We start from the raw sequence: 12,703 nt of genomic DNA, 5'->3' as shown, positions 1-12,703 counted from the left end.
AGTCAGGGCTGCGGGAAGACCCAGAATATATATACTGAGAAGGACATCTCTCTGGAGACTGAGGGGCTTCCCGAGCCAAAGGGTACCCCTAAAACATGGATCCTGAAGATAGGAGCCCAGAAGTTCCAGCTCCCTGAAAATTTCCCCACCACAAATGAAGATCTGAGATACCTGGCATAGATAGGGGAGTGGAAAAGAAACCTTTCCCTGAAACACACTCTTATTTCTGGAGAGTTAAACAGAAGGCTAGGTGCTATTCCCACTCACCAGGCAGAGCTGTAGCCTATCCCTAGAGAGGGAAAGTCAAGCATGCAAGCTCAGGAGCCACCCTACCCCCACCCTGCTTGTGTTGTGAGTCAGGGCCCACACTTACCAATGAAGCTTCCTCTCCTGTTCCTGGGGCTGGATCTGCAGTGATGCTCTTAGAGAATGCTCCTTAAATAGGGCCCCCTCCCTGCCCTAGCCAACTCCCACCCCCGCCCCATCCTGGCTCTTCTGAGAAAGGAGGAAGGTGTGGGAGGGCTGGGCACCTTGCCCAGAGAACCCTTTCTGACCTCCAGCAAGAGCGGGGACCCCCTTTTCCCCCCCATCCTTTTGAAGTGTCCCCTTCCTCACCTCAGTCTCTGACTTTGTCCCTCCTACCCCTTGAGACCAGCCAGCTGGGCTTTTATCTCTGCTCTGAATGTCTAGGAAATCTGCCCTTCATGCCTAATTCAAGCCCAATTCCTCATTCTGAGGTTGGATGATGGGGAATTGATGTTCTAGGGGAAGCTTCAGCATAGGCTTCTAACTTTTCCCTTCAGCTGAGGGGACCTAGGTCTCCAAACACCAGCTGCAAAATTCACTTGAGGGAATGGGAAGAGAGGAGTCATCATGTCACCTTCTTTCACCTTATGTGGCTTCCGGCAGCACCCAAAGGGCAGGTGGAAGTCTGTTCCTATCTTGGGGATGGAGAGACTAAGACCTGAGGGGACAAAAAAATGAGGGGCTTAAGGTCCAGCCAGCTATGGAATGCCAAGCAGGACACATGTTCCCCAGAGCCCCTATTTTACAGTTCGTGTGTGTTGTGTCTGTAGTGGTCCCTCTCCTCAGCCCATCCTCTATCCTCTGACCCCAGAACCAAACCCCTGCTGCACAGAGTCAGGACGCTTCAGAATAGGAGCTAGTAATCAAGGGGCTCCCCCTAAGAGGTCTTTCCCATCATCCTTCTCCCAAAGCTCAGGAAGTTCTTTCTGATATCTAGCTACATCCAACTGCCATCCAAGAAACACGCCCGAGGGGAGGGGGACGAAAGGCAATGGGATGGCTGCAGGGATCTTGGGCTAGAACTAGGCACAGCTCTACTAAGGAAACGTTAAAGTTCCCGTAATGGGGGTGGTAGGGAGAGAAGAGTCATCTGCATTGTGCAATGCCTGGGGGGGGGGGGGGGGGGAGGGGGGGGCTGGGGGAAGGGAGGGATGGCCAAATCTTTAAAGGGCTGGCTGGCAGAGGCCTGAAGCTGATGAAGCTAACCTTCACCCCTTCCCAGGGGCTAGCCTAGCTCAAGTTCAAACCGGCTGTCACCCCACCCCTCATTAACCCTAGCAGCGCCAGGCTGGCAGCGGCAGTGTTTTTATGGGAGAAGCAGACGCCAAATGTGCTCCTTCCTCCCTCCCCTTTGCTGCTCTGTCTTCCCAGCAGTGATTGTCTGGCTTTTTGAGGCCAGAGGATCCTGGTGGGGGGAGGTGGGAGCCTACAGCGAGGGACAGAACTGAACGCTTCGATCCTTAGTCCTTCTCCCTTGGGGGAGAAGAGTGGATAGGACTGTCTACCTTGGACTATGAGCTCCTGAGGGCAGTGACAGTCTCTGAGTACCCCGCAACTTATGAGGGAACTAGCAGAAGGGGCTCATCCCTGTTGATTGGGGATGAACTAGCTCACCCTTGAAGGGAGCTCTTTCCTTCATGACCCATTGCGGGATTCCTGGGAAGGGATGGCTGCGGGCTTCCCCACAGGATAGCACCAGGAAGCTGAGGCAGCAGGAACAGAAAGAAGAAGGCGAGGCCTTGCTGGGTCCTGGAGTTCATGTGTCCTGTCCTAAATGAAAAGTCCTGTCAACATAGTCATGAAGGTCCTGGAAGTAGGCATGGCCTTTAGGCTGTCCTGGATCTGAGCTCAGGTCATCCTCACCCAGAGCACCTGCTCCCTGCTGCCCCCATCCAAACCAGGCTTCATGGTCCCAAGACCCAGACCCTGCAACCCACCCTAATTTGGGGGAATACATCGCTGTTAAGGGAACGCAAAGGGGACAGATATGGTGGGGAAGTAATCACCTAAGAGTTGATTGCATGACGGGGCTTGAACCTAGACTGGACCTAAAGGGGGAGAAACACTGGGATTTAGGAAGAACACCAGGTCTGGGTGTAAAAGGGGCCACCAGATCCAGTCAGGGAGCCAGGCCTGTGGAAGAACGGTAGGGATAAGGGGAGAGAAAAAGCTATAGGATTTGAGGGGACAGAATTTGGGGAAAGGAAAGTGGACGAGAAGACAACTGGGTGGGGTCTAAAGGTTCTAGGTGTTTGGCGCTGACAAGGAACTGGGCGGGGATACCGTCAGCCACTGAGACTCCACCCACTGGCGGGACCTCCACGCCTAATTTCTCCCAACCCGCAACAAAAATGGCCGCCGCGGGAGCCTGTCCAAAACCCTAAAACAAATGAAAACGGGAGCAGAAGCCCCGCCCAGTTACGGGCAATTGCCCTTCTCAAAAATGGCTACCGCGGCGCTTCTGGAAGGGAACCGCTCTGGGCCCCGCCTTTGATCTCGTTGGTGGGGCTGGGGGATGAGAGCTGTACCGCGCGGGACAAGTCGCCGGCGGCGCCCGACGGAGCAGGTGATTTCCCCTCCGGCCCCCGGCCCAGGGCTAGGAGAGTCGCGGAGAACGCTGACCCAGGGTACCCGTCTTGTGTGTCCCCCCACGGTACTCCCTGGGGCCCGTCAGCCCCCCATCTCTGATTCTCGCCAAGGCCTGTATCAAGGCACATCCCAGTTTACTCAGGCCTCCCTAGTCTTGTGTCCCCAGGGCTGCAACCTCATTCCGGTGCCCTCGGGCCCACTATTCCGTACCCTTAGGGGTATCCCGCTAGCTTGTTTAGGGAGCTCCTGCTTCAGGGGTGGGCCGTCATCGCGGTTCCACTTCCTGTGCACCCCACTATCCCCGTTTGTGCGCCCGTCTGACTTTGGATACCCGAATCCCTTGTAGCCCTCAGTGTCCTTGGCGCCTCTAAGACTTGACTTGGGGGTCAGAGGACAATGATGTCCTCTGGAACCTGCATTATGGGACTAGGGCCTCAGGAGCTGGGCTTTTGAAGACCTCCATGCTGGACCCTCTGAGGGCCCACACTGGTTCCCAGGACTCCTCCCACATGGCCTTCTGCTCTCCCTCCACCTTGAGCACCTCCCCACCCCAAGGGAACAGCATAGTGCTCCTTCTCCCAGTCTCACTTGAAGTGGTCCAGAAGGTCTGTATGGAGCATCTGGAGAGTCCAGGCTTATGCCTGGTCCTGGGGCCACTCTCACGCCAGCCAGGGACAGGGAGGATGGGACAGTCAGGGTTGGCTACAGAGAGGAAGTGAGTCCTGCAGAATGAGAGTAAGAGGAAAAGGCATTCTGAGTGGGGAGAACGGTGTGAGCAAAGATTCTGAGGGAGGCAAGAGGGCAAGCTAGGCAGGACAGGAGGATCAGAACATGGGCTGGGGCCACATCATTTACTTCATGAGAGGTGGTATAGCGTAGCGTTAATAGTGAGGGTTCCGGAGCCAGAGTCCTTGGGTGCAAATGTGCCATTAACTTACTGTGTGACCTTGGACAAGTTACTTAACCTTTCAGTGTCTCCATTTCCTTGAGGGTAAAATGGGATAGTATAATACTATTAGTATCTGTATTTTAGGGTCATTGTGAAAATTAGGTAAGTTAACACATGTAAAGTGCATACAGCAACCCTTGGCACAGTGTAAGCATTCAGGAATTGCTAACTATTACCATCATCAGAGGTATTTAAACAGGACTCATGACAAGATGATGATCGCATTTCATGGATGCTAATAATCCAGTGAGCCCTGATTTAAAGACCCCAGGAAATAATGGAGTTCTGCGGACTATATCTAGAATTTGAAAAGTCCCATGGAAATCATGTTCTTACCTGGGAGAAGCCTGGCTGCTTAGGCTGCAGCTTTCCCAACTCAGAGACTGTGGAGGACAAATACTAGGAGAAACTCCTGGGCAGGAAAACAATGCTAAGGAAGGCTAGGGGGATGGAGAAGGGTGAAAGAAAGAAGTGGCAAGCTTTGAATGCTGGGTAAAGTTTGGGCAGCCCTGGAAGAGGAGAAGGGAGGTGTTGCCTTAGGAGATAAACCAGAGCAAAAGCTTAGGTGAGGAAGACTTTCTTTGGGACACAGTGAGGAGTTTCCCAGTAACAACTCCCTGGCCCTCAGACCTTGATTAGAAACCTGAAGTCATCAGACAGATCCCTTTTTCCCTAGAAACTAGACTTTCTTGCAGCACCCTTTGTCCCAGCAGAGATTGCCAAACAACTGACAGCAGCCAGGATTTGATGTAACTCGGGGTGGATATAGGTCTCTGTAGGGGGCTGACCCCTTGGGGGAACTGCATAATGGGATCTGGTACGCCTGGTGTGAGCAGTTCTGCTCCTCCCCAGGGCCCATGGTAGGGTCTGGAGCAAGGGTCGACATTCCTCTTGGTAGGCTAGAGCTTGTCAGTTCTGCTATCCAAAGTGAGCCCCGTGCTGTCACTGCAACACTGTGTTACTACTCAGGGGACCCGGGAACTGTGATCACAGATCGAAGCTCTGTCTCAACCCACTTGGAAGTCTTGATATCCTCTCGTTCCCTGGAATATACACTCAGCTAGGTGACCTGGATTTAAATCTTAAGTACCACAGTTCAGCCAAGTGATGTTGGGCCAATCATTAAACTCAATGAGCTTTAGTTCCTTTGTCTGTAAAGCGGGGAGTGACTGTTTGAGTGTCCTACTTCATGGGATACTCACTGTACACTGATTAATAAGCCAGGAGTGGAGTCCCTGCCCTCATGAAATGACTGGAAGAAACATTAAACATTGCCCAGAGGATGATTTAATTATACCTATGAAAAGTCCTGCTAAATAAGGAAAAGTGTAGTCTGCGGTGAGGGTGTATGATGGAGGGACCAAAGCAGTTCTACAGAGTCAGGGGCAGCATCCCTTGAGGCAGGAATTTTTAAACTGAGACCCAATAGGTGAGAAGGTGTTGGACAAGTGAAAGGGTAGAGGTGGAAGGTTGCCCAGGCAGAGGAAACAGTTTGTGGAAAGGCTCTTGCCGTGAAAGAGCTTGAATGTTGGCAAACTGAAAGAAAGCCAAGGTGGATGGGAGTGATCCGGGGAGGGTGTAGTGCATGATGAGGCTAGAGAGACTGTAGGCAGGGGTAAGGTCCTGAACTAAAGGCCACAAAAAAGAATCTGGGCTAATCAGAAGGGAGGTGGGGGGGTGGAGCACCTGGGTGGCTCAGCTGGTTAGGGATCCATTGGTTAAACTTCAAGCCTAGCATTGGGCTCTGCACTGATGGGGTGGAGCCTGCTTGAGATTCTCTTTCTCTCCTCTCTCTGCCTCTCCCCTGCTTGTGCTGTCTCTCTCTCCCCAAAATAAATAAATAAATAAATAAATAAATAAATAAATAAATAAATAAAAGGGCATTGGGAAGTCACTGAGAGATATTAAGCAGGAAAAACATGATTTTTTTTTTTTTTTTAAAAAACAGATCACACAATTGTGATCTTTGTAAAGAATAGGTTCTTGGAGGCGCCTGGGTGGCTCAGTCAGTTCAGCATCTGACTTTAGCTCAGGTCATGATCTCACAGTTTGTGAATTCAAGCCCTGCTTTGGGTGAGCCCCGCTTCTCTCTTTCCCTCTCTCTGCCCCTCATGGGATTCTCTCTCTCTCTCTCTCTCTCTGTCCCTCACTCACACACTTTCTCTCTCTCAAAAAAAAAAAAAAAAAAAGACAGAGAGAATAAGTTCTTGGTGGGGGGGCTCTTGGGTGGCTTAGTCGGTTAAGCATTTGACTCTTGACTTTGGCTCAGGTCATGATTTCACAATTCATGAGATAGAGCCCTGTGTTGGGTGCTGTGCTAACAGCACAGAGCCTGCTTGGAATTCTCTCTCTCCCTCTCTTTCTGCCTCTTCCCCCCTTGCATATGCTTACTCTCTCTCTCTCTCTCTCTCTTTAAAATGAATAAACTTAAAAAAAAAAAAGAATAGGTTCTTGAGGAAAAGACAGTAGTGGGGGAAGGGTTAGGAAGCTCTGGCAGTGAAGACAAAAGGTGGAGCAGAAAGGGAGGAGGGATGGAGAGAAGCACACGTGTTAAGGTGACAGTCAGGCCTTGGTGCCTGGATGTGGGAAGGCAAGGGGTAGGATGGTACCAAGGACAATTCCCAGACTTGTGGCAGGAGTGGCTGGGTAGGTACATGGACATGTATTTACTGATGACAGTCTTGGAGGAGCAAAGGACTTGGGAGGACGTCAGTTTGGAACAGGTGAAGTCACTCACACGGAAGTGTCAGAGAAGTAGATATGCAAATATGTAGCTCAGAGGGGGGACCTAGACTAAAGGATTGGCATTTGAGGATTGTGACATAGAGTTGGTTCATAAACATGTGGCCCAGACAAGGTCTTCCAGAAGGAGAGGGTGCAGAGTGAGGAGGGACGAGGAGCAGCTTTGAGCCTGAGCTTTCCTGCCAGTAGAAGAGAGGGGGACAGAGGAGGGAGCCTGGGACGAAATGGCCAGAGAGGTAGAAGAGAAGCAGGAGAGTGTGATGCCTCAGAAACTAACAGTGACACTGCTTGAAAGGGCAAGTATTAGGTGAAGCCATAAGAAATTGCCTTTCCTTCTTTCCTTCCTTTCCTTTCCTTCTTTCTGTTGACCAAAAACAAGCATACTGGCAAGCTTATAGGGTTCAACCTGAATAGACCCAAACTGAAAAAGTAACTCATGACCTTAGACTGAGAAATTTTTGTAGAGACGTTGTAGCAGAAGCCAGATGAACTGGGGAGAATGGATAGAAAGGACACTAGTAAGGGAATAGAATCGACAGGATTGGTGATCAGCCGAGTACAGCAGGTAGAGTTGAGAGAGGGTGAAAGCAAGGGTAATTTCCAAGTTTCAGGTTTGGCAGCTGAGTGAGTGAATGGTTGGGTCAGCCAATGAAGTAGGAGGGGGATGTACACTAATTGAAAATATTGTTGAGTGTGGGGTAGATGGAATGTGAGGTATCTCTGAGACTTCAGAATGGGATGATGAGCTGACAGTTGGACCTGTGGCTCTGGAGCCATTCATTACCATCTATGTGTTCCTGACTCCTACATATGGACTTTGGGGAGTCAAAATCATGTAGGTGGAAATGAACTCAGCCAGTCAGTGTTTATGGAGCATCTACTAAGTGCTGGGGTTACATCAGTGAATAAGACGAAGTCCCCCTGTACCTTGGAGCTTATTACATTATATCAGGGAGGTCAGACAATAGGCAAACATAAAACAACATTAAGCTGTAGTAAATGCCATATAGAAAATAAAGCAGGGTGAGGGATTAGGGGGTATGAGGAATACCTATTTTTGGTAGGTTAGTCAGGGAAGGTCTGTCTCAGAGGGCAACATTTGACCAGAGCTCCAGAGGAGGTGAGGGGGTGGGTATATGAAGGAGACAGGTAGGAAGAAACTGGACAAATTTGAGGACTAGCAAGGAGGCTGGTGGGGCAGGAGTGGAGTGAGTGGTGAGGTTGGAGAGGCAGGCAAAGGCCAGACCTTGTAGGGTTTTACAGGCTTTGGGAAGGAAAATGGAAGGGCCTTTGTAGATAGCCTTTTGTGCAGGAAGAGAGAATTCCTCAAAGACTTCCCCTTCTATCAGAGCCTTGTAGCCAGAAAAGCCCCTTTGTGCGGAGGGTGGGTGGGCCATTCTGGGTGGGGGAAGGCTGTGCTTGGTCCTGGGGCCTGCTCTTTGGGGGGCTGGACAATGGGCCCCTTGTGGTTAGACTTGAGGGCCAAGTGGCCCCCTCAATGATGGGATTCCTCAGCCAGGAGGCATGTGACCCCAAGACCTTGGCTTCTTGCCTGAGGGTCTGGGCCTGCTGCTGGGGAATGGGGTGGCGAGATGGGGAGAGGTTGGGGGAAGGGTGAGGGAAACCGCTTGGGAGGCCTTCTCCTACGGCAGTGCCCTGTCCTGTCTCAGGCTGAAGGAGGTAGAGAGATGGGCAGGGAGGGGGTTGTGGCTCTGCTTGAGAGAGCGGGGGAGGGCTGGTGAGCTGGGAGTTATGGACAACAGTAACAAATGGTTTCCACAGCAGGGCAGGAGGGAGGAGCTGGCCGCCCCTGGGCCTAGTGGGTAGGAGCAGGCAGAAGAGGCCCTGACAAACCTACATCTTCTGTCCCTTCAGAAGAGGAGAGAACATGGAGCTGGAGAGGATTGTCAGTGCAGCCCTCCTTGCCTTTGTCCAGACGCACCTCCCCGAGGCTGATCTCAGGTAGAAGCAGCTTTCCTGGGAGGATCATGCTGGGGTCTGGGTTGGAGCTGCTGGGCAGTACTCCGGGCCCCAGCCAACGGAAAGACTGGGATGGCAAGCACTCAGCTCTATTCCTGAGGTGGGGGAGGGCTGATTATGATTTGCTGGTATGGCCTTACATCTTAACCTGTCCCTGGCACCTTGTTGGACAGGTGGAAAACCAAAGCTCTGTAGGAGGATGGGATACTTTCTGGCTTCAAGACTTGAAGTCTGGCTCATAGACCCAGGGAAGCCGAGGGCTCGAGTCTCAGGCTAGGTGGGGGTGCTGGAGGTATCCCGTGTCCTACCTGGGACTTGTCCTGTCCCCTTCCTGCAGCGGCTTGGATGAGGTCATCTTCTCGTATGTGCTTGGGGTCCTGGAGGACCTGGGCCCCTCAGGGCCATCAGAGGAGAACTTCGATATGGAGGCCTTCACTGAGATGATGGAGGCCTATGTGCCTGGCTTTGCCCACATTCCAAGGTGGGATCTGGCTGGGGTGAAGAAGGGGTGGAGGGCTGGCTGATTGTGGAAGGTAGGCAGGGGTGTCCTCTTACCACCCTCCTATCTTTTCAGGGGTACAATAGGGGACATGATGCAGAAGCTCTCAGGGCAGCTGAGCGGTGCCAGGAACAAAGGTGAGCTTGGGGATTGGGCACTTGGGAAATTCATAACCCCCATCCCCCAAAGCCCCGGCAAACCTGATGCTCTGCTTCTTTAAGAGAACCTGCAGCCACAGAGCTCTGAGGTCCAAGGTCAGATGCCCATCTCCCCAGAGCCCCTGCAGCGGCCTGAAAAGCTCAAAGAAGAAACTAGGGCTTCTCCTACTGCTGCTGGAGACACCCAGGAAGAGGTACTGGTAGGAGAGGGGACTGGTGAGGGAATCAGGGGCCAGGAAAGAAGGAAGTACTGCCTCTGGTCAACATCTATGCCCACAGGCAGCCAGTGCCGAGGAGGAGCTGCTGCCAGGGGTGGATGTACTCCTGGAGGTGTTCCCTACGTGCTCGGTGGAGCAGGCCCAGTGGGTGCTGGCGAAAGCTCGGGGAGACTTGGAAGAAGCTGTGCAGATGCTGGTAGAGGGGAAGGAAGAGGGGCCTCCAGCCTGGGATGGCCCCAACCAGGTATCCTCTCCTAGACCCCCCCTTCGACCCAAGTAGCCTTAGCTACATTCCACCTTAGTGTTAAGCCCCCACCCCTAGCCTATCCCTGCCTGCTTCTGCTGGTGCCCTAGGGTTTAGATGAAGCTTCCCTTCTCTGCAGGACCTGCCCAGGCGCCTCAGAGGCCCCCAAAAGGATGAACTGAAGTCCTTCATCCTACAGAAGTGAGTCTGGGCTGGGCTGGGCTAGGCCCTTAGAGGGTCATCCCAGGGTGGCAGGAGCTTCACCCAGCCAGTTTTTGGCAGGTACATGATGGTGGATAGCGCAGAGGATCAGAAGATTCACCGGCCCATGGCTCCCAGGGAGGTAAGAGAGTTTATGGCTGCTAGAGGTGTGAAGTGGGTGGGACTCTCTCCTGGCTTCTGCTACTCACTCCCCAGTTGCCTCCCAGGCCCCCAAGAAGCTGATCCGATACATCGACAACCAGATAGTAAGCACCAAAGGGGAGCGATTCAAAGATGTGCGGAACCCTGAGGCCGAGGAGATGAAGGCCACATACATCAACCTCAAGCCAGCCAGAAAGTACCGCTTCCACTGAGGCATTCGCCAGACTCTGCTGGAGCCTTCTTGGCTCAGATCCCAGAGGGATGCAGGAGCCCTACATCCCCACACAGGGCCCGCCCTAACTCCTGTCCCCCTTCTCTACCCTGCTCTCTACTTCCTTGCCCCACTATGTTGACCTCCTCTTGGAGCTGCCCACGGGCACAGTAAAGGTGGCCCCAGGAAGATGTGAGTGCATTCTGGTCATTTCTGCCTCAGCTGGGGTGCTGGGGTACTGTGTCTGTCTGACCTTCTCTCCCAACTTCACATTCCTTATCTCCAACACGGCAGCAGCGCCAGGCAAGAGGGGGTAAAAAGCTCTTTATTTGAAGCTCCAGGGTGGGGCAGGGCATCCGCCTCTAGCCAGAGGCCTCCACAGTCCAGTTTCCCTACAGTTCATAGTCAGGCCCCCGCCACACAGTCCAGCTGTGACCCATCGGCAGGCAGGTCAGACCTGCAGGTTGACAAAGGGTGCAAAACCAGCCATGTCCTGCAGGAGCACCAGGGCCTGATGCAGCGGCGGCTCCACGTCGATGTCCACGCCGCGCTTCCGCAGGCGGCTCAGGCTGGGCTCGGCCACATGGTGGCAGTGCCGCACCCGCAGCGAGCGCAACGCCGGGCAGTACTCGGCCAAGGTCCTGGGGGAGGAGCTGGGTGAGGCTAGGGGCCAGAAGCTGTTGCGCCCACGGTGGGGGAGCCAGCGAAGCCCCTGCCTCCTTCAAACTCAGAGCATACTTTTTCCCTCCATAAACCTGGATGGGGGGGGGGGGGTTATGAGGGGGTCTGGATGGGGTCATACACCAATGTCTCCAGTGAACTTGGGACTTCCTCCTATCTCTTAAAGGGGGAACCTGCTCCTCAGCTCCGCCCAGGATTTCAAGGTTTTCCCCTTGTTGAAAAGAAGCCTGAGAGTCGACTGTCTGTGACATCCGCTCATGCGTAAATACTGGTTCCAAAAAGTTTTTTAAACTATGGGTTCTCTGGCCTCGGCAATCCTAGAGATCTTTCCTGGTCTGAATGGGGGTGTCGTGGTAGCAGAAAAACCCAGAAACCACAGTTCTGCCTTTTGACAGCTGCACCCCGTCCCTAAACCAGAGGCTAAAAAAGTGATTGCCCTCTTCCCATCCCACCAACCCAAGGCCCAGGCACCTGACGCCGTCGCTTCCGACGCGGAGGCAGCCGGTTAGATCTAGGTGCTCGAGTTCCGGGCAGTTCCGAGCCAACTCCTGGACGGCGGCATCCCCCACATTGGCGTTGACTGCCAGCGAGAGGCTGCGAAGGCCTGCGCCGCGCCTCTGCGCCAGGTATACGATGGCCTCATCCTTGAGCTGACGGCAGGCGGTGAGGTCCAGCTCCTCAAGGGCCGGACAGCGGTCGGCGAGGCCGCGCAGCGCCAGACCGTCTACCCAGTCACAGTGCGCAAGGGAAAGGCGCTGCAGGCGGGGGCAGCCCTCCGCCAGCGCCCCCAGCGCGCGGCGGCTCAGTTGCCCGCAGCCGGCTAGAGCCACGCTCCGCAGCTGCGGATTCCGCGTCAGCACCGGCACCAGATCCTCATCCGACAGCCATTCGTGACACGGTGCTAGGGCCAGCTCCTGCAGCCCCTCAGCGTCCCGCAGCAGCCAGGCCAATGCGGCCCGCGGGATCTGCGGACCCACCTGCGGGCAGGGAGGCGCCTCGACTTTCAGCTGGTCCCGAGGGCGGGGCGGGCGCTGCCTCTCCGCCCCATTAGAGTTATTTCCCGGCAGCAACCTGCCTTCGGAGTTTGCCCCCTGACTCCCAGGAGAGACCCCACGTGCCCTCTGAGTTGATACCCGGTACTCGCCCTTTGAGAGTACTTCCCGAAGGGTGGGTCGCTTCCCGGGAGTTGCTGGACGCGCAGGGGGTCGGGAAGGGTAGACAGCTGGGCTGGGGGCTGGGTTGGAGGCGGGGAGGGGGCGGTACCCGGACGGGGGCGGGGCTCTGGCCCCTGGCTCACCTGAGCGGCGTCGAAGCGGCGCAGGCCAGCCAGGTGCAGCTGCACTAGCGCCCGGAAGGCCCGGCTGACGCGCTGCAGCCGGAGCAGCTGGCGCAGCGGCACCCGGCTCAGGACGTGTGGGAGCAGCACGTCTTCCCAAGGCAGGTCCAGGAGCCTGCGGGTAAAGGGGCGTTGGCGGTGGCGTTCCCGGGCCGCTGTTACCTGCGAGTCCGCCTCTGTTATGCTTCTGCGCCCCGGCTCCTAAGAGCGACCCCCAAACCCGGCCCAGTTCAGCTCCCTTCCCCCAGGTCCTTCTTCCCTCTCTCGGCCCCTCCGGTGCTCGGTACCTGACGGCTCCGGGCTCTTGCTCCCCTCCGGACGGCTCCATCGGTGGCTCCATCGGCGGCCTATTGCGCGTGCGCACTAAGGTCCTCTCGCTTTGGCCTTGGAGCGGCCTCAGCGAACCCGCCTCTTCGGGCTGTAGAGA

At 54.7% G+C, this 12,703-nt stretch overlaps 2 protein-coding genes across 4 annotated transcripts; one reads left to right on the top strand and one right to left on the bottom strand.

Moving 5' to 3' along the window:
- The first annotated feature begins 2,740 nt into the window (after positions 1 to 2,740).
- CUEDC2 (CUE domain containing 2) lies at positions 2,741 to 10,448 on the top strand. Of its 3 annotated transcripts, none has more exons than XM_019459257.2 (9): positions 2,741 to 2,872; positions 8,462 to 8,548; positions 8,904 to 9,047; positions 9,141 to 9,202; positions 9,287 to 9,417; positions 9,503 to 9,685; positions 9,825 to 9,886; positions 9,968 to 10,028; positions 10,114 to 10,448. In XM_019459257.2, the coding sequence occupies exons 2-9, from the start codon at positions 8,475 to 8,477 to the stop codon at positions 10,258 to 10,260; spliced, it is 864 nt and encodes a 287-aa protein (XP_019314802.1). In that variant the 5' UTR covers positions 2,741 to 2,872; positions 8,462 to 8,474; the 3' UTR covers positions 10,261 to 10,448. The 3 variants fall into 3 exon arrangements, with proteins under 3 accessions (XP_019314802.1, XP_019314804.1, XP_019314803.1); XM_019459259.2 differs by having other exon boundaries at positions 2,746 to 2,872; positions 8,465 to 8,548; XM_019459258.2 differs by having other exon boundaries at positions 2,752 to 2,933.
- Positions 10,449 to 10,568: 120 nt separating this feature from the next.
- Positions 10,569 to 12,671, bottom strand: FBXL15 (F-box and leucine rich repeat protein 15). Its single transcript, XM_019459263.2, has 4 exons — positions 12,564 to 12,671; positions 12,238 to 12,391; positions 11,412 to 11,917; positions 10,569 to 10,900 (listed from the first exon to the last, which is right to left on the bottom strand). Exons 1-4 carry the CDS (start codon positions 12,614 to 12,616, stop codon positions 10,711 to 10,713), a joined length of 903 nt encoding a protein of 300 aa, XP_019314808.1. The 5' UTR covers positions 12,617 to 12,671; the 3' UTR covers positions 10,569 to 10,710.
- Positions 12,672 to 12,703: the final 32 nt, after the last annotated feature.

This window comes from Panthera pardus, unplaced genomic scaffold (genome assembly GCF_024362965.1).
Source record: "Panthera pardus isolate Hobbes unplaced genomic scaffold, ASM2436296v1 HiC_scaffold_22, whole genome shotgun sequence".
Classification (NCBI taxonomy): domain Eukaryota; kingdom Metazoa; phylum Chordata; class Mammalia; order Carnivora; family Felidae; genus Panthera; species Panthera pardus.
Note: the sequence above shows the minus strand (reverse complement) of the source record. Positions and strands in the feature narration are given on the sequence as shown.